The sequence below is a fragment of the Oncorhynchus keta genome, chromosome 36 (genome assembly GCF_023373465.1).
Source record: "Oncorhynchus keta strain PuntledgeMale-10-30-2019 chromosome 36, Oket_V2, whole genome shotgun sequence".
NCBI lineage: Eukaryota > Metazoa > Chordata > Actinopteri > Salmoniformes > Salmonidae > Oncorhynchus > Oncorhynchus keta.
The window spans coordinates 9,186,278-9,210,051 of NC_068456.1; the positions used below are offsets into that span (position 1 = coordinate 9,186,278).

At 42.0% G+C, this 23,774-nt stretch overlaps 2 protein-coding genes across 2 annotated transcripts; one reads left to right on the plus strand and one right to left on the minus strand.

Moving 5' to 3' along the window:
• Window positions 1-6,390: 6,390 nt before the first annotated feature.
• On the minus strand, window positions 6,391-16,421 carry LOC118369574 (transmembrane protein 229B-like). The gene is made up of 2 exons (XM_035754061.2): window positions 16,179-16,421; window positions 6,391-7,861 (listed from the first exon to the last, which is right to left on the minus strand). Exons 1-2 carry the CDS (start codon window positions 16,228-16,230, stop codon window positions 7,377-7,379), a joined length of 537 nt encoding a protein of 178 aa, XP_035609954.1. The 5' UTR covers window positions 16,231-16,421; the 3' UTR covers window positions 6,391-7,376.
• Window positions 16,422-20,754: 4,333 nt separating this feature from the next.
• On the plus strand, window positions 20,755-23,554 carry hcar1-3 (hydroxycarboxylic acid receptor 1-3). The gene is made up of 2 exons (XM_035754062.2): window positions 20,755-21,104; window positions 21,860-23,554. The coding sequence occupies exon 2, from the start codon at window positions 21,964-21,966 to the stop codon at window positions 22,969-22,971; it is 1,008 nt and encodes a 335-aa protein (XP_035609955.1). The 5' UTR covers window positions 20,755-21,104; window positions 21,860-21,963; the 3' UTR covers window positions 22,972-23,554.
• Window positions 23,555-23,774: the final 220 nt, after the last annotated feature.

A 23,774-nucleotide genomic window follows, 5' to 3' on the forward strand; every position in this document is an offset into this window, starting at 1 on the left:
GGCAACACGGACTTTCAACTCCCTCCAAAGATTTTCTATGGGGTTGAGATCTGGAGACTGGCTAGGCCACTCCAGGACCTTGAAATGCTTCTTACAAAGCCACTCCTTCGTTGCCCGGGTGGTGTGTTTGGGATCATTGTCATGCTGAAAGACCCAGCCACGTTTCATCTTCAATTCCCTTGCTGATGGAAGGAGGTTTTCACTCAAAATCTCACGATACATGGCCCCATTCATTCTTTCCTTTACACGGATCGGTCGTCCTGGTCCCTTTGCAGAAAAACAGCCCCAAAGCATGATGTTTCCACCCCCATGCTTCACAGTAGGTATGGTGTTCTTTGGATGCAACTCAGCATTCTTTGTCCTCCAAACACGACAAGTTTAGTTTTTACCAAAAAGTTATATTTTGGTTTCATCTGACCATATGACATTCTCCCAATCTTCTTCTAGATCATCCAATTGCTCTCTAGCAAACTTCAGACGGGCCTGGACATGTACTGGCTTAAGCAGGGGGACACGTCTGGTCTGCAGGATTTGAGTCCCTGGCGGCATAGTGTGTTACTGATGGTAGGCTTTGTTACTTTAGTCCCAGCTCTCATGCTAGGTCCCCCCCGTGTGGTTCTGGGATTTTTGCTCACCGTTCTTGTGATCATTTTGACCCCACGGGGTGAGATCTTGCGTGGAGCCCCAGATCGAGGGAGATTATCAGTGGTGTTGTATGTCTTCCATTTCCTAATAATTGCTCCCACAGTTGATTTCTTCAAACCAAGCTGCTTACCTATTGCAGATTCAGTCTTCCCAGCCTGGTGCAGGTCTACAATTTTGTTTCTGGTGTCCTTTGACAGCTCTTTGGTCTTGGCCATTAGTGGAGTTTGGAGTGTGACTGTTTGAGGTTATGGACAGGTGTCTTTTATACTGATAACAAGTTCAAACAGGTGCCATTAATACAGGTAACGAGTGGAGGACAGAGGAGGACAGAGGAGCCTCTTAAAGAAGTTACAGGTCTGTGAGAGCCAGAAATCTTACTTGTTTGTAGGTGACCAAATACTTATTTTCCACCATAATTTGCAAATAAATTCATTAAAAATCCTACCATGTGATTTTCTGGATTTTCTTTCTCATTTTGTCTGTCATAGTTGAAGTGTACCTATGATGAAAATTAAGGCCTCTCTCATCTTTTTAAGTGGGAGAACTTGCACAATTGGTGGCTGACTAAATACTTTTTTGCCCCACTGTAGGTAAGGGTAAAGCGACTAGGCAACAGGATAGATAATGAGAAGTAGCAGCAGCGTATGTGAGGAGTCAAAAGAGTCAGTGCAAAAGGGGGTCAATGCAGATAGTCCTGGTAGCTATTTGCTTAACTATTTTGCAGTCTTATGGCTTGGGGGAAGATGCTGTTCAGAGTCTTGTTGGTTCCAGACTTGGGGCATCAGTACTGCATGTCGTGCAGTAGCAGAGAGAACAGTCTATGGGTGGCTGGAGTTTGACAATTATAAGGGCCTTCCTTTGACACCGCCTGGTATAGAGGTCCTGGATGGCAGGGACCTTGGCTCCAGTAATGTACTGGACCGTACACACTACCCTCTGTAGCGTCTTGCGGTTGGATGTCAAGCATTTGCCATACCAAGCGGTGATGCAGCCAGTCAAGATGCTCTCAATGGTGCAGCTGTAGAACTTTTCGAGTATCTCAGGGCCCATGCCAAATCTTTTCTGCCTCCTGAGGGGGAAGAGGCGTTGTCGTGCCTTTTTCACAACTGTTTTGGTGTGTGTGGACCATGCTAATTCCTTAGTGATGTAGACACAGAGGAACGTTCAACCCGGTCCACTAAAGCCCCGTCGATGTGAATGGGGGCGTACTCGGCCCTCTGTTTCCTGTAGTCCGCGATCAGCTCCTTTTGTCTTGTTGATGTTGCGAAAAGTGGTAAGTGGTAAAAGAAGGGGATTTTAAGGTGATGAACTCAGCCAATAAAACAGGTTCAAACATAGAGTACAGTCAATTTAAAATGTTTTTTTAAAACATAAAAAAAAAAAAATACAACTAATTTAATTGTACCTTTTATAATATACATTGCTTATCCATGTACATTCTATGAGACTGCAGTGCTAATTTGAATGTGATTCCTGCTTCCCTCCTACTCATTAACATGTGCAGCCCTCGTCCCCTCATCACTTCACTCCATCACATTACTGACAAGTGTTTCCGCTTTGGTTTTATATGACCGCCCACATCACTGTCACTCGTTTTCTTATTGTGGGAATGTAAGCAACCTTTCACCTATCACACCAGACTAACCTCGTTATCCCACTTCTGTATTTTGGACTCTCAGTCTCTCTGAAACCCCCCCCAAAAAAACACACAGGACTAAGTGATTCGATACACAAAGAGTTATTTTTTCAGTTACAATTTTCACATCACTTTGCAATAATGAGTGGGAAACCACTTCTTGTGAACGTGGACAAATGGATTGCAGAGAATGAAAGGGCCTTTCTACCACCAGTGTGCAACAAACTCATGTGAGTAGCAGCCTGGGCTAGTTTCGTTTATAGACATCGTTATAGTTTCAGTTTTAGTTGCCCACTCCGGTGTCACTCGATTAAACAAACTATAACTTAGAAAGTCTTCATATGAAGTGGTCATAAGCATAGATGCTTCACAAATCATCTATAAGATGTATATGAAGCATCTGTTGTTATTTTAAAATGGAACCATGCTACCATCATGTTGAGCTGTAAAATAAGTTCTGTTTACCCCCTGACTATCTTTAGTAGTCAAATATGAATCATTCACGCTATGTTGGCAAAGATTGACAAAGGTAATGAATGTGAGCAAAGTGCATGCTTTCATATTTTCTTTCTCCTCTAGGCATTTTTGTCAGCTGAACATCATGTTTGTTGGAGGTCCCAACACCAGCAATGATTAACACATAGAGGAAGGGGAGGAGGTAGGAGAAAAGGCCAACATTCACCTATGACATTGACCAAATACTGTGGCAAAGGATTGAGTGATGTTCTTCTGACTGAGTTTATGTGAGAAGGTTAGGCACGTGGGTTAGGAAAGATACTACGGTGGCTTGACTGATTGCTAACTAACTAGCATGGTAATGTCCTTGCATCAGTTGCTTACTTTCAGATAGGGACATTGCATAGGAATGATATCTCAAGCACTTGCAAACAATGGGCATTCAAACGGATAAGATATATTATGTATGTGATATAAGACTTATTTGCGCTATGTAAAGACTTTATACAATGAGTGTACAAAACATTAGGAACATCTTCCTAATATTGACTTAGAACAGCCTCAATTCGTCAGGGTATGGACTACAAGGTATCAAAAGTGTTCCACGGGGATGCTTCCCGTAGTTGTGTCAAGTTGGCTGGATGTCCTCTAGGTGATGAACCATTCTTGATACACACGGGAAACTGTTGAGAGTGAAAAACCCAGCAGCGTTGCAGTTCTTGACACACTCAAACCGATGCGCCTGGCACCTACTACCATAACCCGTTCAAAGGCACTTAAATCTTTTGTCTTGTCCATTCACCCTCTGAATAGCACACATACACAATCCATGTCTCAATTGTCTCAAGGCTTAAAAATCCTTCTTTAACCTGTCTCCTCCCCTTCATCTACACTGATTGAAGTGGATTTAACAGGTGACATCAATAAGGGATCATAGCTTTCACCTGGATTCACCTGGTCAGTCTTTGTCATGGAAAGAGCAGGTGTTTCTAATGCTTTGTGTACTCAGTGTATTTACAAAGCAGAGGATTGCACTTGCATTTTCAAGAACACAATCTAGCCACTGGAGGTCAGTAGAAGCACATTCATAGCTTAGTGAGCACTTGAATGTGATGTGAAGCCTAAGATATGATGTATCTGTGTTTTTTCTAGTCTGAAGGTATTGCTTTTCACTGTCATGTCCTCTTCCTGTCTTGTTTTGTGCAGCTCTACTCGGTGGAAGGGGACATATGTCTGAAGGTGGTAGAGAATGGAAAACATTCATTTAACTTGGCAAGTCAGTTAAGAACAAATTCTATTTACAATGATGGCCTACTCCGGCCAAATCCAGACAGCACTGGGCCAATTGTGCACCACCCTATGGGACTCCCACAGCCGGATGTGATACAGCCGGGATTCAAACCAGGGACTGTAGTGATACCCCTTGCACTGAGATGCAGTGCCTTAGACCCCTGCACCACTCAGGAGCTTGTGCATATCCACAAGGCACCGGTGAGAGAAACAACAGCTATTCCAAGCTTCTCTCGCCAAGTCCACTGTTTAACATAAGTGATAGTGCCATAAACAACTATGCAGATCTTTTAGGTTTGTGTTTGTGTCACATGTCCTCCTGTCCTCCTGTGTCCATATCTGGTCCTCAGACATTTCTGCTCCCAGCTCGGATCCCCCACTCCCCCCATAGACTGGATAACACTGTGGGGCTGGTGTTGGAGAGAAGGAGGCTTCATTCAAAGACAGACTGTTTAAGGTACCACCATCCGCCATGCCTCCTTCTTACACACATCGTCACACCTCACATCCCCTTGACCCCCCTACGAGAGAGAGAGAGAGAGAGAGAGAGAGAGAGAGAGAGAGAGAGAGAGAGAGAGAGAGAGAGAGAGAAGAAATCATGCCTCTGTGGTTTCAGGTAATGTGTGGATGACACTACAGACATTTTGAGAGGGTTTTACTGTGAAAACCTGAGGACCCAGTTGGTGCTAGTGATTCAAAAGTGAGACGCATGTCATTGAATTTAGTCTGGCATTAAACAGAACATTTTTTGTGAACATTAGTGCTCGGCAGGGAATACTCAGCGGATGCTGTGGTCCTCAGTTTTTCTTGCGTCGGAGCAGCACAGAACAGGCAAGTTAAACCCAGGTGACTCCCCCTCTCACAAAGTGACAATGGGAAAGGTGGTCTTCAGTAGGTGTTGCACGCGACTTTTATTTTTTGTGTGGTTTTACATCGGGGTTGTGGATATTTTGCTGTGCAAGTGTGTCCCACGACACGAGAACCCTGTTGGCCAATGTGCTATCATTTTCTGTCTGTCTAGACTTCAGACAGCCTCAGAACACCCTGCATGTGATGACCCCCTTCCACTTCAGAGACTGAGTGGAAAAACAGCATCCCTCCCTGGCCAGCTGACACCCCATCTGCATGTTCAGGGCCCAGTTTGAGACGGAGGTGACCCTGGAATATCTGGAATGATGACTTAGCTATTTGTTGACCTTTTACGTTCATTGAAACCTTTCAAAGCGACCAACAACAAGTCCAGACTGAGCTCCCCACGGATTCAAACTCATGACTTGCTAATATTGAAAGTTACAGTAAGTTGCTCACTAGTGTAGTAGGAGGAAAGTGAGCTATAGGTCTGGTTTATCGGACTAGTGAGTGTAAAGATGATGATGGTGGTGCTAATGTTACTTCTACTACTCTCTGACAGACCATGCTGTGTGGCCCCGGGCAGACAGAGGTTTTTAAAGAAGAAACTGATGTCTGGTAATGGCAGCAGGTACAGTGTCACTAATCCATTCGAGAATTTGCATTTCTGTCACGTCATCAATGCCTTCACTATTTATTTAAACGTGTGGTATTTCTCTCTTTTCATTTTACTCGCTCTGCTTCCTTCTGTCTATTTGCACTTTCGTCCTCATCTTCTCTTCCTCTCCCAGGAGGGATCCCTCCCCATGTGACTCTGGATGGCCAAGAGTTCCCTCAGCCCACAGGAGACAGCCTACTCATTCCGGGACACAGCCAGTGAGTGGGATGAGGAGTGTGGTAATAAGAAAAGGAAACGGATGATAGAGTGGATATGTGCATGTTTGTGAATTGCCCCAATAAATAATGGCTCTAGAAAAAGAATGCTGGATTCAAGTAACACAAGAAGAAAGAGGTTGCGCACTCATACAGTAGATGCTATTATTTTGTGGTTTGCTAGAGGAATCGGTTTGAATTTCTGTTTTTGTATGATTCCGGTGCTTCCGGGTACCAGTGGGGGGGGAGAATTTGCCTGTTTGTCAGTCAAAACCCAGGAAGGAGACGTGCATGACCTCTGACGAGCACGCTCTCTGCTGCGACGCACAAGGGAAAAGGAGGGTCAGCGAAAGAGGTTGCATGTTCTTTTGCTGCAGAGAGCGTGTTTGTAACCCTGAGTCATAAATTACATTAAAGATTAACACTCTAATGAGCTCAAAGATAAGATTTGAGTAGGTATTGAGTAAAACAGGAAGTCAAACAAACTGTAATAGAACATCTTGACAAATAAACATAGCAACAAGAATATATTTTCATGCTTTTGGAATGAAACCATAACACCTGAATCAGTGTTGAAATGTATTCAAACTGAATTGTACATTTGTACAATTTGTACAAGTGTTCATAAATAAATACAAATATGGTATGTGATCTTTTATTTGTTAACACACCAAATGGTTTCGTTAGCACTTCCCAGCAGTCAGGATGGTTGAATGAGGAAGTTCACACATACTTCCTGTAATACTTCCCTTCATGTAAACCACACACTGAAGCATAACTTTTATCTTCCATTGATGCAATGCTGCATTAGATTAATTTCAACAACATCCATTTAACCAAGTTAAACCCAAAGTTCAGAAAAACTCATTTTATTTCTCTGTAGTCCAAACCTGATGCATGTAAGATAGCAGAACAAAATAGAAATCAGCAATTCACTGAACGTTAGTCGAGATATTTGACGGGCCTACTAATTAAAACCTTTTTTTAATATGAAGCCTTCGATCCTTTAGGATGTTTGAACAGTACTTAGGTTGTACAACTGAATGTGGTGTGTGGGTTTGTGACAGTGGCCCTACAGTCGATTATCTTCCCAGCACAGTGTACTGCCCACAGAGCAGATGACTGATACATTCTGTCATGTTCCAGCTTGCCTCATTTGATGCTTGATAGTGCACTTGTTATTCGCTGCCATGGCAACCGACTAGTGCTCTCTCGGTAAAAATGCTTTCCGGTATTACCATGTTGACAGTTTATTACCATGCTCACTGAAAACGATGGACTTAAGGGTTTGTGAGGACACTGTCAATTACATGGTGTTTTCCATTTATAAATTGGGTGGTTCAGGTCCTGAATGCTGATTGGCTGACAGCTGTGGTATTTCAGACTGTACCACGGCTATGACAAAACATTTATTTTGAATGCTCTAATTACATTGTTAACCAGTTTATAATAGCAATAAGTCACCTCGGGGGTTTATGAAAAGGGCTGTTTCCAGGCACTCCACGTTGCGGCATGCTTAAGAACGGCCATATACCACACCCCCTCGGGACTTATTGCTTAAGTATGCTGTGTATATAATAGGATGTAGGTGAGACTGTATGACTTGGTAATCCTCTACAGAGAGTCATCAGTTAGCCAGTCGTACTCTCAGAGTTTTTCTGATGACATGCTGCTCTGCTATTAGTGAGGCCAGGGCCCAGGGCAGGGCGTACTCAAGAGTCACCAGCCCTGCCAGGTTATAGCTAAACCCAGAGTAGTCCCATGGACAGGCTCCTAAAAACCTCAGCACCACGCCCCAGCTAAACTCCCACAGGTAGATGAACAGGGTGTAGACCAGCATGCGTAGCAGCAGGGGGCAGCGCTGGGCCAACAGCCTGCCACGCAGGCCCTCTATGAGGAAGATGGCCAAGGCATACATGGGGAGGGCCCAAAGGCTGGTGTGTCCTGCCAGCCTCCTGTCCTTGGTCTCCCACCAGTCCCATACAGCGGTGAAGCCCACCTCACACAGGCAGCCGTGCAGGGCGTAGACATAGAGGCGGCCCAGAGGGGACAGGGGACGATAGGTCACCCGCTCTGGTGGCTCTGGTGGGGCCTCCTCGTCATCACCAGCCTCTGTCACAGGAAGAGAATATCAAGACTTGTCGCACGCTATGAAGTATTTCTCACCTGTCCAGACAGTACAGTCGATTACGAGTGATGAGTGCACAGCGTTACATGCTGACCAGACTGGACACGTCGCATGCGCGAGCATCGCAAAATACATTTTGAAAGCCATGTTATTCAATTATTGCACCCACACTGCTCGCGGGCGCCAACGAGTGTCTGCGTTGCCACGGGCTAAAATAGAATTCCTTTCTATTTCTGATGAAGATCGCGCTGAAAGTCCTACCTCTTCTACCTCCTCAATGGTTTATAGAAGCAGGTACCCACGTGCCATCTCCTCATTGGTTATACCCATGTGGATGATTGAAAGATGAACTGTTTTGCTGATCACCATATAAGTTCAAAGATGAAAAAGCCTGGAAGGAGGAGAGATGACTAGAAACGATTCGGTTGGACGTTTTATGTGTGGATTAATTGTCGGAGTAGAGGACCTTGTGCATTTCAGGTAAAATAACAACTCAATGTTTATATCCCAGGACAAATTAGCTAGCAACAGCAAGCTAGCTAAACAGAAAGCTAGCCAGTGCAAGCTAACTAGCTAAATTGCCATGCATGTTAATGCTTTTCGACTTGTCCCCAAATTAATGTCATTGGTTCAGAGTTTGTTTTGCTATTTTAACCTGCGTCTCGTGATCGCGTTTGGTGTAGAGGGACAAAATAAATGTATGCACGATAGCGCAGGATGTCACACGCGTGCAGCAGGTTTGGGTTCCATGATACAGTTACAGTATTATGCAACAGAGAGCAGTTTAACAGTCCCACAAAATACTTGCTCCACATATCTGCATGCTCTGGTTAAATGCACATAGTCATAGACCCATGCCAGTGCATATCAGGAGACAACTCTACTATTCTCCGTCACATTTATGTTTCTTCATCATCTGTTGTCTTCATGATGTCTTAGCATGTCCAAATGGAATGGTTTGAGATGGTTCACTCTGTATGTCACCATGTTCAGTTACAGCTCTGTGATACCTACAGTATGATAACTATTTAGTTATGCAATATTAGAAATGTCATTTTGACAGCAGGTTCACCAGGCAAATACACAAAACCCCAGTTGTCAGATTGAGCAAGACAGTCATTCCCACTAGTTACAGCATCAACTTGTGTGTAACCCATACACCCAGTGTGACCTTTACACCCAATAAAGTTTGCCCTTTACTAAATGGTTTTAAGGATACACTCTACAAATATTCTACCACTAAAATGATATAGTTATACATAATAGATATATGCTTACTACTGTAGCTCCACCCATGAGTGATCCTGCAAACCCAGCCATGTGGTGGGCTACTGAGATAAGGGAAGCTATTTTATTGAACTTTCTCACTTGGTACTGTCAGCGAAAGAAGAAGAAAACCACCGCTGAAGATGCTATGATGAGTGTAAATGTTGAAGAGAATGTTTCTTCCCTGGTTTGCAGGTTTTACTATATCATTGAGTCCATCTTAGACACATTTCCTCATCACAACTTTCCTGCTTTCATGCTCCTCCCCTATGTAAACATGTTTTGTTACTTCCCTTATGCACTATGCTTTTCCTGGAGCTAACTTCACCACAGGTCAATATAGACTACAAGTCTGTCTATCCTGCCCTCTATCCACCATGCATAGTGACAATAGTGTTGGTGGACCGTTTGTCCACATCTGCAATAGGCTTAGCTGTAAAATCATTCAAAGCTGCACCAAGGCTGTAAACTGCAGTGATAATGTCATTTGAACAACGGCGCAAAAGCCCTGTGATTTGAATATTGCCTTCCATTTGGATCAGTTGTGGGTCTGTTCTCGAATGGTTTATAAGGTCTAGAAAGGCACAGTAGCAGGCCAGTCTGCTGTATTTTGTGGATCATCATTCTCCCAAGTCGTCCTATAATAATGTGGCCACATACAGTACCAGTCAAAAGGTTGGACACACCTACTCATTCTTTATTTGAACTATTTTCTACATTGTATAATAATAGCGACGACTATGAATAGCGAAAAACTATGAAATAACACGTGGAAACATGTAGTAGAAAAAAAGCGTAAAACAAATTAAAATATATTTTATATCTCAGATTCTTCAATGTAGCCACCCTTTGCCTCGATGACAGCTTTGAACACTTTTTGGCATTCTCTCAACCAGCTTCATGTGGTAGTCACCTGGAATGCATTTCAATAAACAGGTGTGCCTTGTTAAAAGTTAATTTGTGGAATTTCTTTCCTTCTTAAGTGCGTTTGAGCCAATCAGTTGTGTTGTGACAAGGTAGGGGTGGTATATATTTGGTTAAAAAAAACAAGAACAGCTCAAATAAGCAAAGAGAAATGACAGTCCATCATTACTTTAAGACATGAAGGTCACTCAATCCGGAAAATTTCAAGAACTTGGAAAGTTTCTTCAAGTGCAGTCGCAAAAACCATCATGCGCTTTGATGAAACTGGCTCTCATGAGGACCTCCACTGGAAAGGAAGACCCAGTTACCTCTGCTGCAGAGGATAAGTTCATTAAAGTTACCAGAAATTGCAGCCCAAATAAATGCTTCACAGAGTTCAAGTAACAGACACATCTTAAAATCAACTGTTCAGAGGAGTATGTGTGAATCAGGCCTTGATGGTCGAATTGTTGCAAAGAAACCACTACTAAAGGACACCAATAAGAAGAAGAGACTTGATTGGGCCAAGAAACACGAGAAATGGTGGAAATCGGTGGAAATCTGTCCTTTGGTCTGATCAGTCCAAATGTTCAATTTTTGGTTCCAACCACCATGTCATTGTGAGACGGAGAGTAGGTGAACGGATGATCTCCACACGTGTGGTTCACACGTGAAGCATGGAGGAGGAGGTGTTATGGTGCTTTGCTGGTGACATTGTCTGTGATTTATTTAGAATTCAAGGCACGCTTAACCAGCATGGCTACCACAGCATTCTGCAGCAATACGCCATCCCATCTGGTTTGCGCTCAGTGGGACTGTCATTTGTTTTTCAACAGGACAATGACCCAGCAAAAGTCTGTATTTCACTTTTTAAATGTATTACCTTTCATGTGTGACACAAACACAAACAGTCACAATGTTCTAATCTGATTAGGCTAATTCAATGGAAAGAGACATCTGTTACAAAACACCAAAAAGTGTAATGACATTCAGAGATTGTCAAGCCAAGCCTTCGATACTGGGTAGGCCTACAAGGTAGGGAGGGATGTAGACCTATATATTCTGTTTATCGAGATTGACAAGTCTATTTGATTGTGGTGTTGAAAACGCAAACCATGATGTTGAAGCGTCCAAAGTGTTGATATGCTTTTGGCTTATTGGTTCTGTGGTACATTTGGCACAGAAACCTGTTGGTGGAAAATTAATTGCATATGTTTTATATAATTATAAATATTGCATCAACATTTTGTAAATCGGATTCCTACCTAGCGGATCATTGTCTGCAGCCGGCTCTGATCGTACTGAAACAGGTAGGGAGAGTTAACTTGTCCGTTAACTTGTGCGAACCCTCAACCTTCTGGCCCGTAGCCCTGCATGGTATCGACTGTGCCACAAAAGCATGGTGAGGTGGCGAAGACGATATCCACGTTTAAAAACACAGGGTCGCTACAGTTATTGTTATTTGTGGTCGTAAACATTGTTTTGGGTTAATTCTATAAGTATAAGGGGGAGGGTGAGCATTTTTACCGAGGTAAAGACAGTTTCAGGTTGGATATTCAACAGATATTTGCTTGTAGTTTTCCTTACGACCACCAACAGCAGTTAGGGACCGTCAACATAGTAACAAATAAAAATGTTCAAATGTCAATTGCTCTTTAACCATTACACCTAAAGCTTTCAAAACTGGTTGTAGCTAACCCGATGGCATAGACACACATTGCACACACTTTAAAAAAAAAAAGTGTATTTACATCTCGCACTATTTTAAACTATTTATTTACATTTTGGAATTTCAATAGCTCCTTGGTCATGTGACCTACTGACTTCAAACAAGGTTCAGAATGTCCACTGACTACCCTTCTATATTGCACACCCTTTAGTTTGCCCATTTTCATCTCACATGATTTTACATGAATTTTCAACATTATAATTTCAATAGCTCCTTGGTTATGTGACCTACTGACTTCCAACAAGGTTCAGAATGTCCACTCGGTGGGCCTACACATTGCACACCCTTTAGTTTGTCTACTTTAATCTCATGCTATTAGACTTAAATCTGTAAGCTTTGCAGGCCTTCATTTTACATGCGTGTTCAACATTTTTGGGGGAAGTTAACAAATGTTCCAGCCTCGCAATAACTATCGTTCACATTTTATTTTTCATTTAAAAAAACATTTTTTTACCTTTATTTTACTTGGCAAGTCAGTTAAGAAAAAATTCTTATTTTCAACGACGGCCTAGGAACAGTGGGTTAACTGCCTGTTCAGGGGCAGAACGACAGATTTGTACCTTGTCAGCTCGGGGATTCGAACTTGCAACCTTTCGGTTACTAGTCCAACACTCTAACCACTGAAAAGATCCACAAATGGCTGTATGTGGAATGGATCAAGGACAGGAGAGGTGTTCGAACAGAGGTGCTTAAAGGAAGGCACACAGGTAGGCCTCATGAAAAACATATGCTCTTTATATTCACAGTAATTCTAAACATATTGTGTAAAAAATCATTCATACAGTATGAAGGATGAACATAGAAGAACATTAGATGTGCACCTAACCAAGTATAAGGACATGTAATATCATATGTAGTTCACTGGAAATGGAGCTGAATGTTTCTGATGACGTACACTTTAATATTTATGTCCCTCATTTTTTATGACATACTGTGAAAAACTGTCTTGGCTGCAAGCTCTGTCACTTTCAGACATGCGCAGAGCAGACTGAAAGGGGATGGGAAGCTCTTGACTTGAACCACAGGGGTTCTCTGTAAAGAGAGAGTAATCAAAAGGCACAGACACACCCCTTGACTTTCAATTGGCACCATTGACCTGTGTATTCTCTCCTGATTGGTCTCCGTGGTGCTTAGTCAATGGGATCTCCGTTGCTGGCCCCATCATTAAGTTTTTACAGTCTGGCAGTCTGACTCAAGTGCCAGAGGTATGAGGAGAGACATCCTCCATTGTATTTATGGGAACAAATATTTTCTATCGCTTTGGATCCTATTCTTGGACAGTTAGAAGACACCATGCATTAATGCAAAAAAAAGATATATTACTAATTACTGGCAATGAGTAACCTCAACCTTGTAGGTCTGTGGATGTTTGGGCCAATAAAGTGCCAACTCAATTCTACCACTGACTAGTCTCTCATGCCCCTATGAACGTGAACACAGGGCAATAGTTTTTCATCTAAACCAGACCTATTTAACTGGAGGACACTAACCCCTAATTGGGGCTCTTGTTTTGACACACAGTAGCAGTTTACCAGGTAACAAGTCAAGAAGATCAAAAAGTAGATTGTTGTCAGGGTGTATTACGTCCTGTACTGGCCCATTGTCATATCCATTCTGGATTCTGAGTGGTAAAATCATAGCTGAAAAATACCTCTATGTGTATACTGTATGTGGGAATGTCTTATGTCCGGCCTACATTTCATGTTGGTACATGGAATATTCCTCATCTGTATATATCATAAATTGTTATTGCAAATAGAGGTATTATGTTCAAAAACTGACATTTTCAGATAGTATTTTGACAAACACACTTTAACACACTTTGGTGCTTACAATTCATTCTCCGTTGTCATAGATTTGGTGAGCACTGTCATCTGTGGTCTTTGTGATATGACTTTCTTTAAGCACGTACTGATGAAACTGTCACGTAATATTTTTTTCCTTAAAGTCTACAAACGCTCTACATTTATTCACTGTGTGATAGGGTTGGATCCTATATGCTACTTTTATTATTGTCCTGTAAATGGTTCAGTGCCTATAATTTAGGCTGTGTGTAGAATGGGGCATAAAGGAATATATACCTCTACTAAATTACAGAGATAATGAAAACAGCATACATTTTTGGCCTGTGTATTAATATGCCTATATTAATCAGAATCCCGTTATGTTTAAATAAAAAAGAGAATACCTCAAAATGAGAAGATCCTGCCATGGAAAAGACGACTGGTTGGACAAAGTGGAAAGGAGGGTAAATAACTCCCACCATGCAGCAGGACACCTTCAGCTGTGGGGTCTTTATAATGCAGGGTTGAGAGTTATATTTTCAATAATGGATGGTTAGCTGCTATGCGACAATTAGGTCAAAAACTCCATTTTATTTTTGGTGTAGATGACCAAGGAAGTTGCACAGAACTTCCCCAACATCCCTTCCCAAATTGATATAGAACCTTCAAAAACACATGGAGCAACTGCGAATAAAATGGCTTGAGGTTATACTAAAAATGTCTGGTATGTAATGACATTTAATTCAAAGTAAATGTAAATATTTGTTTTATGTTATGTTTATTTTTATGTTGTTGTGTGGGACAGCCATATGTTCAGGTCAATGCCTGATGATTTCAGAGTTCAACAACAGCTTCATGTGTGCCACTGATAAAGAACCTGGATGTGGCCCAAAGACTGACTGGGTTAGTAACATGTAAGACAATTCATGATATAACACAATGGATGGCTAATTCGTCATACTGCATTGATATTTGATATTATTTATAACGTGTTAAGCTTTGTTTTGTTTTTAGATTGAATGTTATGCCTGCCAACGGTGGTTCCATGTGCTGTGCCTTGGAATGAAGACAAACGAGTTCAACAGAGTGAAGAACACAAACTGGAAGTGCTGTCTTTGTTGTTGAAAATGTAAGCTATACCCCATCCACACTGAAGAGGCTCTGAAATGTACATCAACCAGGGATAAAGAGAAAGTTAACAGGGTGACATGTTTCGTACTTAATTGAAGTAAAGTCTCTGTTGACATGTTGGAATATATTAAAGGTCTACAATTTCTGTTTAATTTGTCAATATACATTTTTTATTCATTGATTTACTGGCCACCATTACTGTGGTTACATGTTCAGTATATGTATTGACCAGTAAACCCACTGCAGCATACCTCACAAGCTCACTCTCCATCCCTGCTTTGGACAATTAATAGCATGACTCTCGTACTTTGACCTTTTCCTGTATGGTTGATATTAACGACGAAAGGAGATATTATCTGTCTCTCTCCTATTGTGTACCTCTGTTAAATACTGTGGCAAAATAAAAAAACAGGGAAAATAAGTACTTAGAACTACCAATTATTATAGATAAATATGAAAGAAAATGGTATACACAACACTGAACTGAACCCCCTAATTGTCAAACTAATAATAATGTACAGCAATATAGAAGATACATGACTAGAGGTTATGCAATATGGGTGTATATCCACTGTATGCTTCTTAGGTGTGTAATTGACATGACCAAGTAGCTATTGCAAATTTAAAACTATGAAAAATGTACGTTACACCGCATGATTTTACAGTATACAACCAAGAAGTGTGCAATATAGAAGGGTAGTCGGTGTACATTCTGCACCTTGTTTGAAGTCAGTAGGTCACATGACCAAGGAGCTATTGAAATTCAAATGTAAACAAAGTTTGTACTTCCTAATTCAATTAGGAATTCAAAATGCTGCTCACATTTCCACATGTTTATTAGCTTTGGAAAGCAAATGAATGTCCAAATTGTGAAAATAAGACCTGTGCAATGTTGTGCGCAATTTTTCCAACATCATGACAATTATTTGGAGTCTGTGGCTCAAATAGTTTGAAAGCTATTGAGGTTTGAAAGAGCAAATATCCGTTGAATATCCAACTTGAAACTGTTTTTACCTTGGTTGCATTTTTCTTTTCTTTTTTACCGTACAAAGGGGAGTGTCATGTGAAAATATTTTTGACGTTGGGGAGGGGGGGTGCAAGTCAATAACCTTTGTCTTCTATTGACTCACGGGGGAAACACAGACGATTTCACTACATGCTTTCCTATTAAAAAGTCTCTATGATATTCCATGCAAAGTTTAAGAAATGTGCTTATACTATGTCAGCATTGTTATGGCCTATAGAGTCTATTGTTCTCAATTTAACAGACAAACAATTGACTTTATCTGCGACTGTTATGGATCAGGCTGTTACTGTAAAAGACTCAGCTTAGGAAAGAACTGAACAAGTTTTATTTCAGCATAGAAACATTTATGGCTGTAACAAATTGATTAGCTGATAGTCATGATTGTTATCTGAAACAATGACTTTGTGATAAAAATGCAATCCTATAAAACCAACTCCCCAAAAAGTGACTCAATGACTCACCCAAAGTTTTACCGCCTAGTACCCTCCTTACGTGTCGTGTTCCTGATTCCATCCCTGAGCCGTGTATGTCTCTGTGGTTACGTTGCCTTTTATACTGCTTCCCGGGCTGCCTCTTTGTGTCTATGTGTGTGTGTGTTTAGACCCTAGGCTAAACATTAAGCCAGTCCATGCTATCAGAGGTACAGAGCGACATCTCTTCTCCAGTCTAAGGTCAAGGTGGAGTGCGGAGGCGGTGGGGAGGAGAGCCAACCAGGTTTACCACTCACCTGGGCCATCAGTGACAAACAGTGTGTGTGTGTGTGTGTGTGTGTGTGTGTGTGTGTGTGTGTGTGTGTGTGTGTGTGTGTGTGTGTGTGTGTGTGTGTGTGTGTGTGTGTGTGTGTGTGTGTGTGTGTGTGTGTGTGTGTGTGTGTGTGTGTGTGTGTGTGTGTGTGTGTGTGTGTGTGTGCCTGCGTGTCACTGTCGCCAAAGTAAACTTTACTAAGGCTTTGGGGGTCCTTTCTCTACTGTCTCAGAGCAGGCTGCGTGAGGCTTATCAGTTGAGGACAGGCGAAGGGAGTGAGGGACATGACCTTATGGGACACTGATAAGGATGGGCTAGCCCTGACATTACATGTAGGTCCTCTGGAATTACAGAGAGGATCACCATTGTCTGCCTCCCAGGCTGGTTTAATGTGTGATGTGTACATTTACATGGGATGGGAGAATTGTGGGTATGTGTTAATGTGGGATGTCTAACATGCAAGTAGGGCCGACACTCTGCAAAAAAAGGTGCTATCTTCTAGAACCTAAAAGTGTTTGTTGGCTGTCCCCATAGGATAAGCCTTTGAAGAACCCTGTTGGGTTCCATGTAGAACCCTTTTCTACAGAGGGTTCCACCTGGAACCCAAAAGGGTTCTCCTATGGGGACAGCTGAAGAACCCTTTTGGAACCCTGTTTACACAGTGACCAAGATATTGATACAAAGCTGATCTGTCCAATGTCTAACCATTTACATTTGTGAGTTTTAAAAAGCTAATGGAAGTACACTTTCGAGACAGTTTGCATAATATCTTTGAGTTCTGTGCCAGAAATGTCATAGGTTATCTAGCACAGGTCCTTTTCACAAACCACATATCTTCCCCTCGAAAGGCTCTCAAAACATTACGATTCAACTACTTTTACAGTCATTCACAGACAGAGGGGAATGACTTAGTGGTAATTGACTCCCACACTGTGAGTGTGGTCCACCTCCTAGGCCTCCCACAGTGTTTGCTGCCTGCTGCTGCGTGTGTGTGTGTGTGTGTGTGTGTGTGTGTGTGTGTGTGTGTGTGTGTGTGTGTGTGTGTGTGTGTGTGTGTGTGTGTGTGTGTGTGTGTGTGTGTGTGTGTGTGTGTGTGTGTGTGTGTGTGTGTGCGTGCGTGCGTGCGTGTGTGTGTGTGTGTGTGTGTGTGTTTGTGTGCGTGTGTGCGTGCGCGCGTGCGTGCGTGTGTGTGTGTGCGTGCGTGCGCGCGTGCGTGCGTGTGTGTGTGTGTGTGCAAGCTGGACTCTGGTCTCTTATTTTCCTACTTTATTACACCGCACACAAAACAAACAGAGGCTGTAAAAGTGGCACCACCATGGGGTTAACATCTGCCTATCAACACAGATACACTAATGTATTGCAGAGTATTTGTGCATGGAGAAGTGTTGTTTTGAAAGTGTGAAAGTCAGTGGGTGCGGTTGTGTGCCCCTATTTATTTTTTTGCAATATGTGCTACTTCTGTTCTGTGCTCTGTGAAATAGAGTGAGACTGGAAACCTCAAAATGACTGACGACAGAGGACTTAAGACATCGCTGACAGATAGTGCTGTCATCTGAACATTTCTAAATCATTTCCTATGGACTTTGATCAGAGTACTGGACTTTGTTCAGAGTAACACCGTCTGTTGTCACATACTAGGCAATTTTTTTTACCTTGAGATGTATATGGTTATATTATGACATTAATGCTATAAACATTATTCATAGATCAGACCATTTTTCTTATTTTATTTTTTTTTCTTCAAGAATCAATGGCTATATATCATTCATTTAAAAGTCTTAAAACGGATGTAGCAATCCCAGAATGCTCCTTTAAGACTCCCAAACTCATTCTTGAAAAATTGAAGTAGTCCTCTATCGCTGCTACGAGCTTAATCACTGTTCTCAGCCAGGTGCAATCCATGGACTGGTTCATAGACTACAGTATAGCGGGATCCAGGGGGAATTAGGTCGAAAAGGAGCTTCTGGGTTGATCCAGTATATGTTGCTCATATGTCATGACTCATGGGTAATAGTGGAACTGTATGCTTCAGGAAAAAGTCTTCCCCCATTTGTATGCCTGGTTTTTGTTCTTATGAGGACAGCACAATTAACCTTCTCTTATTCCTCATAATACGTCTATATCTTGACTCACTGGTATTTTGACCAACATCCCCTATCGCTGTGGACAAGCAGTTGCATGTTAAAATAACCACAATGATACCTCAGATTGAGCAAAGACCTCCAGTCATACAGCAGTACAGAGCCTTTGGAAAGTATTCATACCCCTTGACTTATTACACATTTTGTGTTACAGCCTGAATTCAAAAATTGATTAAATATTTTCTCCTCTCCCATCTACACGCAATAATGACAAAGTGAAAACATGTTTTTAGAAATGCTTGCAAATGTATTGAAAAGTAAATACAGAAATCTAATTTAAAAAAGTATTCACACCACCGCCCTTGTAGAAAAAAGGGTTCCAAAGTGTTATTGTACTGTACCCATAGGAGAAACATTTTTGGTTTCATGTAGAACCCTTTTTGGTTCCAGGTAAACTATTTTGGCTTTCATGTAAAACCCTCTGTGTAAAGGGTTGTACATGGAACTCAAAACGGTTCTACCTAGAACCTAAAAGGTTCTACTTGGAACCAAAAACGGTTCTCCTATGGTGACATCTAAATAAAGGATTGTTCTAGATACACACTTAGAAAAATAGGTGCTGAGGCAATACTTTGTAGAAGCACCTTTGGTGCCGATTACAGCGTTGAGTTGTCTTGGGTGTGTCAGTATCAGCTTTTGCACATCTGGATTTGGGGATTTTCTCCCATTCGTCCTTGCAGATTTTCTCAAGCGCTGTTAAGTTAGATGGGGAGTGGTGGTGAACAGCAATCTTCAAGTGTTTCCACAGACTTTCAATGGGATTCAAGTCTGGGCTTTGGCTGGGCCACTCAAGGACTTTCACATTCTTGGACTGAAGCCATTCCAAATCAAATCAAATCAAATTTATTTATATAGCCCTTCGTACATCAGCTGATATCTCAAAGTGCTGTACAGAAACCCAGCCTAAAACCCCAAACAGCAAACAATGCAGGTGTAAAAGCACGGTGGCTAGGAAAAACTCCCTAGAAAGGCCAAAACCTAGGAAGAAACCTAGAGAGGAACCAGGCTATGTGGGGTGGCCAGTCCTCTTCTGGCTGTGCCGGGTAGAGATTATAACAGAACATGACCAAGATGTTCAAATTCCAGCATTGATTTGGCTGTATGCTTGGGGTCATGGTCCTGTTGGAACGTAAATCTTCACCCTAGTCTGAGGTCATTTGCACGCTGATACAGGTTCTCATCAATGATTTGCCTTTATTTGTCTGTATTCATTGTTCCCACTATCCTTACCAGTCTCCCAGTCCCTGCCGCTGAAAAGCAAACACCATGCTTTACGGTAGGGATGGTATTAGACAGGTGATGCCTGGTTTTCTTCAGACATAATGCTTTGCTTTCAGGCCAAAGAGTTCGATTGTTGTCTCAGACCACAGACTCATTTAACTTATGCTCTCAGTCTTTCACGTGCCTTTTTGCAAATTCCAGGTATGCTGTCATGTGCCTTTTTCTCAGGAGTGGCTTCCGCCTGGCCACACTCCCATAAAGCCCAGATTGGTGAGGTGCTGTTGAGACTGCTGTCCTTGTGGCAGGTTCTCCCATCTCAGCCAAGGAACTCTGTAGTTCTGTCAGAGTGGTAATTGGGTTCTTGGTCACTTCCTTGACCAAGGTCCTTCTTGCTCGGTTGTTCAATTTGATAGGATGGTAAGCTCTAGGCAGAGTCTGGGTAGGTCCATATCTTTTCAATTTCCCAATGATGGAGACCTCTGTGCTTTTTGAATCTTTCAACACTCTAGAAATGGTTTTATACCCTTCCCCAGATATACGCCTCATCACAATTCGTTCTCTGAGATCTACGGACAATTCCTTGGACTTCATGGTATAGCTCCTGCTCTGACATGTGATGTCAACTGTGGAACTTATATAGACAGGTGTGTTTCTTTTTAAATCATGTCCAAACAATTTAGTTGGCCACAGGTGGACTCCAATCAAGTGGAGTAACATCTCAAGGATGATCAAAGGAAATGGATGCACCTGAGCTCAATTTGGAGTGCCATAGCAAAGGGGTGTTAATAATGATGTAAATAAGGTATTTCTGTTTAATTTGAATAAATTAGCAAACATTTTGACAAAGCTGTTTTCCCTTTTCCATTATGGGGTATTGTGTGTAGATGGGTGAGAAAACAAATTGATTGAATCCATTTTGAATTCAGACTGTAAAACAACAAAATGTGGAATAAGTCAAGGGGTGTGAATACTTTCTGAAGGCACTGTATATGCAGACATGGCGGAACCAGATGACACTCAAATGAGGGTTTGGTTGTGATTGCAAACTCCCTGAATTAGCTCAGAGATCACACTTGTGATGTCATGTTGGCTCTGGCCAGCCCTCGGAGGAAGTCAGTCTTAAAGTGTATGTCAAGACGCCTCTCGAAAAAAACAACAGAAAATCCTGAACAGTGGAAACACACAAGAGAGGAGATCTGTTGAGGACATTCAAAGTCACCTACAGGATTCTAAACTGCTCTTCAACCCCAAATGCAGTCATTGACCCCAAACGCTCAACTGGTGAGTAGTGAATATGCGAAAAGTTATCTTATATATATATATATATATATATATATATATATATATATATATATATATATATACAGTGGGGCAAAAAAGTATTTAGTCAGCCACCAATTGTGCAAGTTCTCCCACTTAAAAATATGAGAGAGGCCTGTAATTTTCAGCATAGGTACACTTCAACTATGACAGACAAAATTAAAAATTAAATCCAGAAAATCACATTGTAGGATTTTTAATGAATTTATTTGCAAATTATGGTGGCAAGCATTTTCATTGAACATGCACTGAGGGAGGAGTCAATTTTGAGCATAGAAAATATATTGTTTTATTACAGTTTATTCCCAAATTTTACAGAAGTATTCATAAGTACTGCTATGAGACTTGAAATTGACCTCTGGTGCATCCAGTTTCATTTTATTTTTGCAACTTGATTGTAGTCCACCTGTGGTAAATTGATTGGACATTATTTAGAAAGGCACACGCCTGTCTATATAAGGTCTCACTGTTGACAGTGCATGTCAGAGCAAAAACCAAGCAATGAGGACGAAGGAACACACAGCTTGACTGAAAGCGGTTTTGCTGAGCTCTTTCCCAAGCCCTGTAATAGACGAACCTCCAATAAGCTTCCTGTTTATTTACAAAGAGGTAGGCATATGAACAGACTATTTGTAGAAAACAGCTCTTCGTCTGTCTTGAATAAATTACCCTGGCAAATTTGATGTTATTTTCTCACATTTGCCTTGTTTGTGCAGATATCCTCTGAGATGCTCTGAAAAGAGGAACAAGAAGAGGCAGATTGTGTGAAAAACACCAACATCTGAGGTTTCCTGGAACCAAAAACATACTCAATCTAACGATGGTTGATGAAGCAACAGTATTGCACAGTAACTCTACCGGAAGACTGGACCAGCCCTTCCACTGCCTGGCCACTCAGAATCTGGTGGCCGACATACTGCCTCCTGTCCTGATTATAGAGCTCCTAGTGGGCTTGCCAGGCAACGTAATGGCTCTGTGGATCTTCACTTGCCGTCTGAAGACTTGGAGGGCCAACACCCTGCTCCTCTTTAACCTGGTCCTGGCTGACTTCCTACTGCTCATCTGCCTGCCCTTCCGCATTGACAACCTGTTCCGTGGGGAACACTGGGTGTTTGGCGAAGCCTGGTGCCGGATCAACCTCTTCATGCTCGCTGTCAACCGCTCGGCCAGCATCGCCTTCATGACTACCGTGGCCTTCGACCGCTACTTCAAGGTGGTCCACCCACACCACCGTGTCAACCACATGACATCTACCCAGGCAGGATGGGTGGCGGGGGGCATCTGGGCAGTGGTGATCTCCCTGCGGCTCCCCCTGCTGACCACCAACCTCCTCAGGCAGGATGGCAACATGTCCCTGTGTCGCAGCTTCAGCTCCTACACTGTGACTCCCCTGGCAATCGAGATTCACAACATGGTGTTCGTCGGAGAGTTCTTCCTGCCCCTGCTGCTCTTGCTCTTCTGCTCAGCCAGGATTGCCTGCATCTTACGCCAACGGCAACTGGACAAGGAGCAGAAGGTTCGGCGGGCCATCCGGGTGGTTGGGCTGATCGTGGCTGTGTTTGTGCTGTGTTTCTTTCCCGGAATCGCCACAGGCCTGAGTACGGTCTATATCAAGCAGTTCAGACCCAGGGACTGTGAGTCTTACAAATTGGCTGCACAGCTCTTCAGCATGTCCATTGGATTTACCTACCTTAACAGTGCTCTGGACCCAGTCATCTACTGTTTTTCCAGTTCCATGTTCCGAAACTCCCTCAAGAGCTCCATCAATAAGCTGGGCCTGGTGGAGATGAGGCTGAGTCGACGGGGAAGCATGACCAGCGATGGGTGAATAGCGAGGCCTGCCCTTGTTCAGGGGCAGAACGGCAGATTTTTACCTTGTCAGCTCGAGGATCCGATCCGATTCTGTAGCTATGTGGGATACATACTTGAAAGGACTGAGTACGTGTGTATGCGTGTATATGTATGTGAAACAAAGACAGGAAAAAGAAAGCCTTCATTCTACTGAATGGTTATTTTTTAGAACCGAATGATGTAGAGTGACATGTTTTTGTCTTGATTTAGTCATGTCTATCAAATACACTATTTTTACCAGATGCAGTGTTAAGGGATGTTTCAAAATGTACAGAACGGGGACCAGGAGGAGAATGGGGGAGGGACATGCTTTCCATTTCAGTCGAGGAGGATTTAGTATTTTCTAAATCAAGTCCAGGGGAGGGACATGCAATTTGTAATTGATTACATTTTAATATTTATCAGTGTTTTAGAATTAGTTGCTTATTATGCTATACAATGCCTTCAGAAAGTATTCCCACCACTTGACTTTTTCCACATTTTATGTTAAAGCAATTTACATTTTTTATGTCAATGGGATTTAATATATATATATATATATATATATATATATATATATATATATATATATATATATATATATATATATATATATATATTTACAAATGAATAAAAAACGCAAAGCTGAAATGTCTTGAGTCAATAAGTATTCAACCCCTTTGTTGTGGCAAGCCTAAATAAGTTCAGATGTATAATAATGTTGCTATGGATCGGTGTCCCGTCAACTGCACAGTTGTTGCTCAATATGCATAATGTGACTAAAATATTGTTTTAAACAAA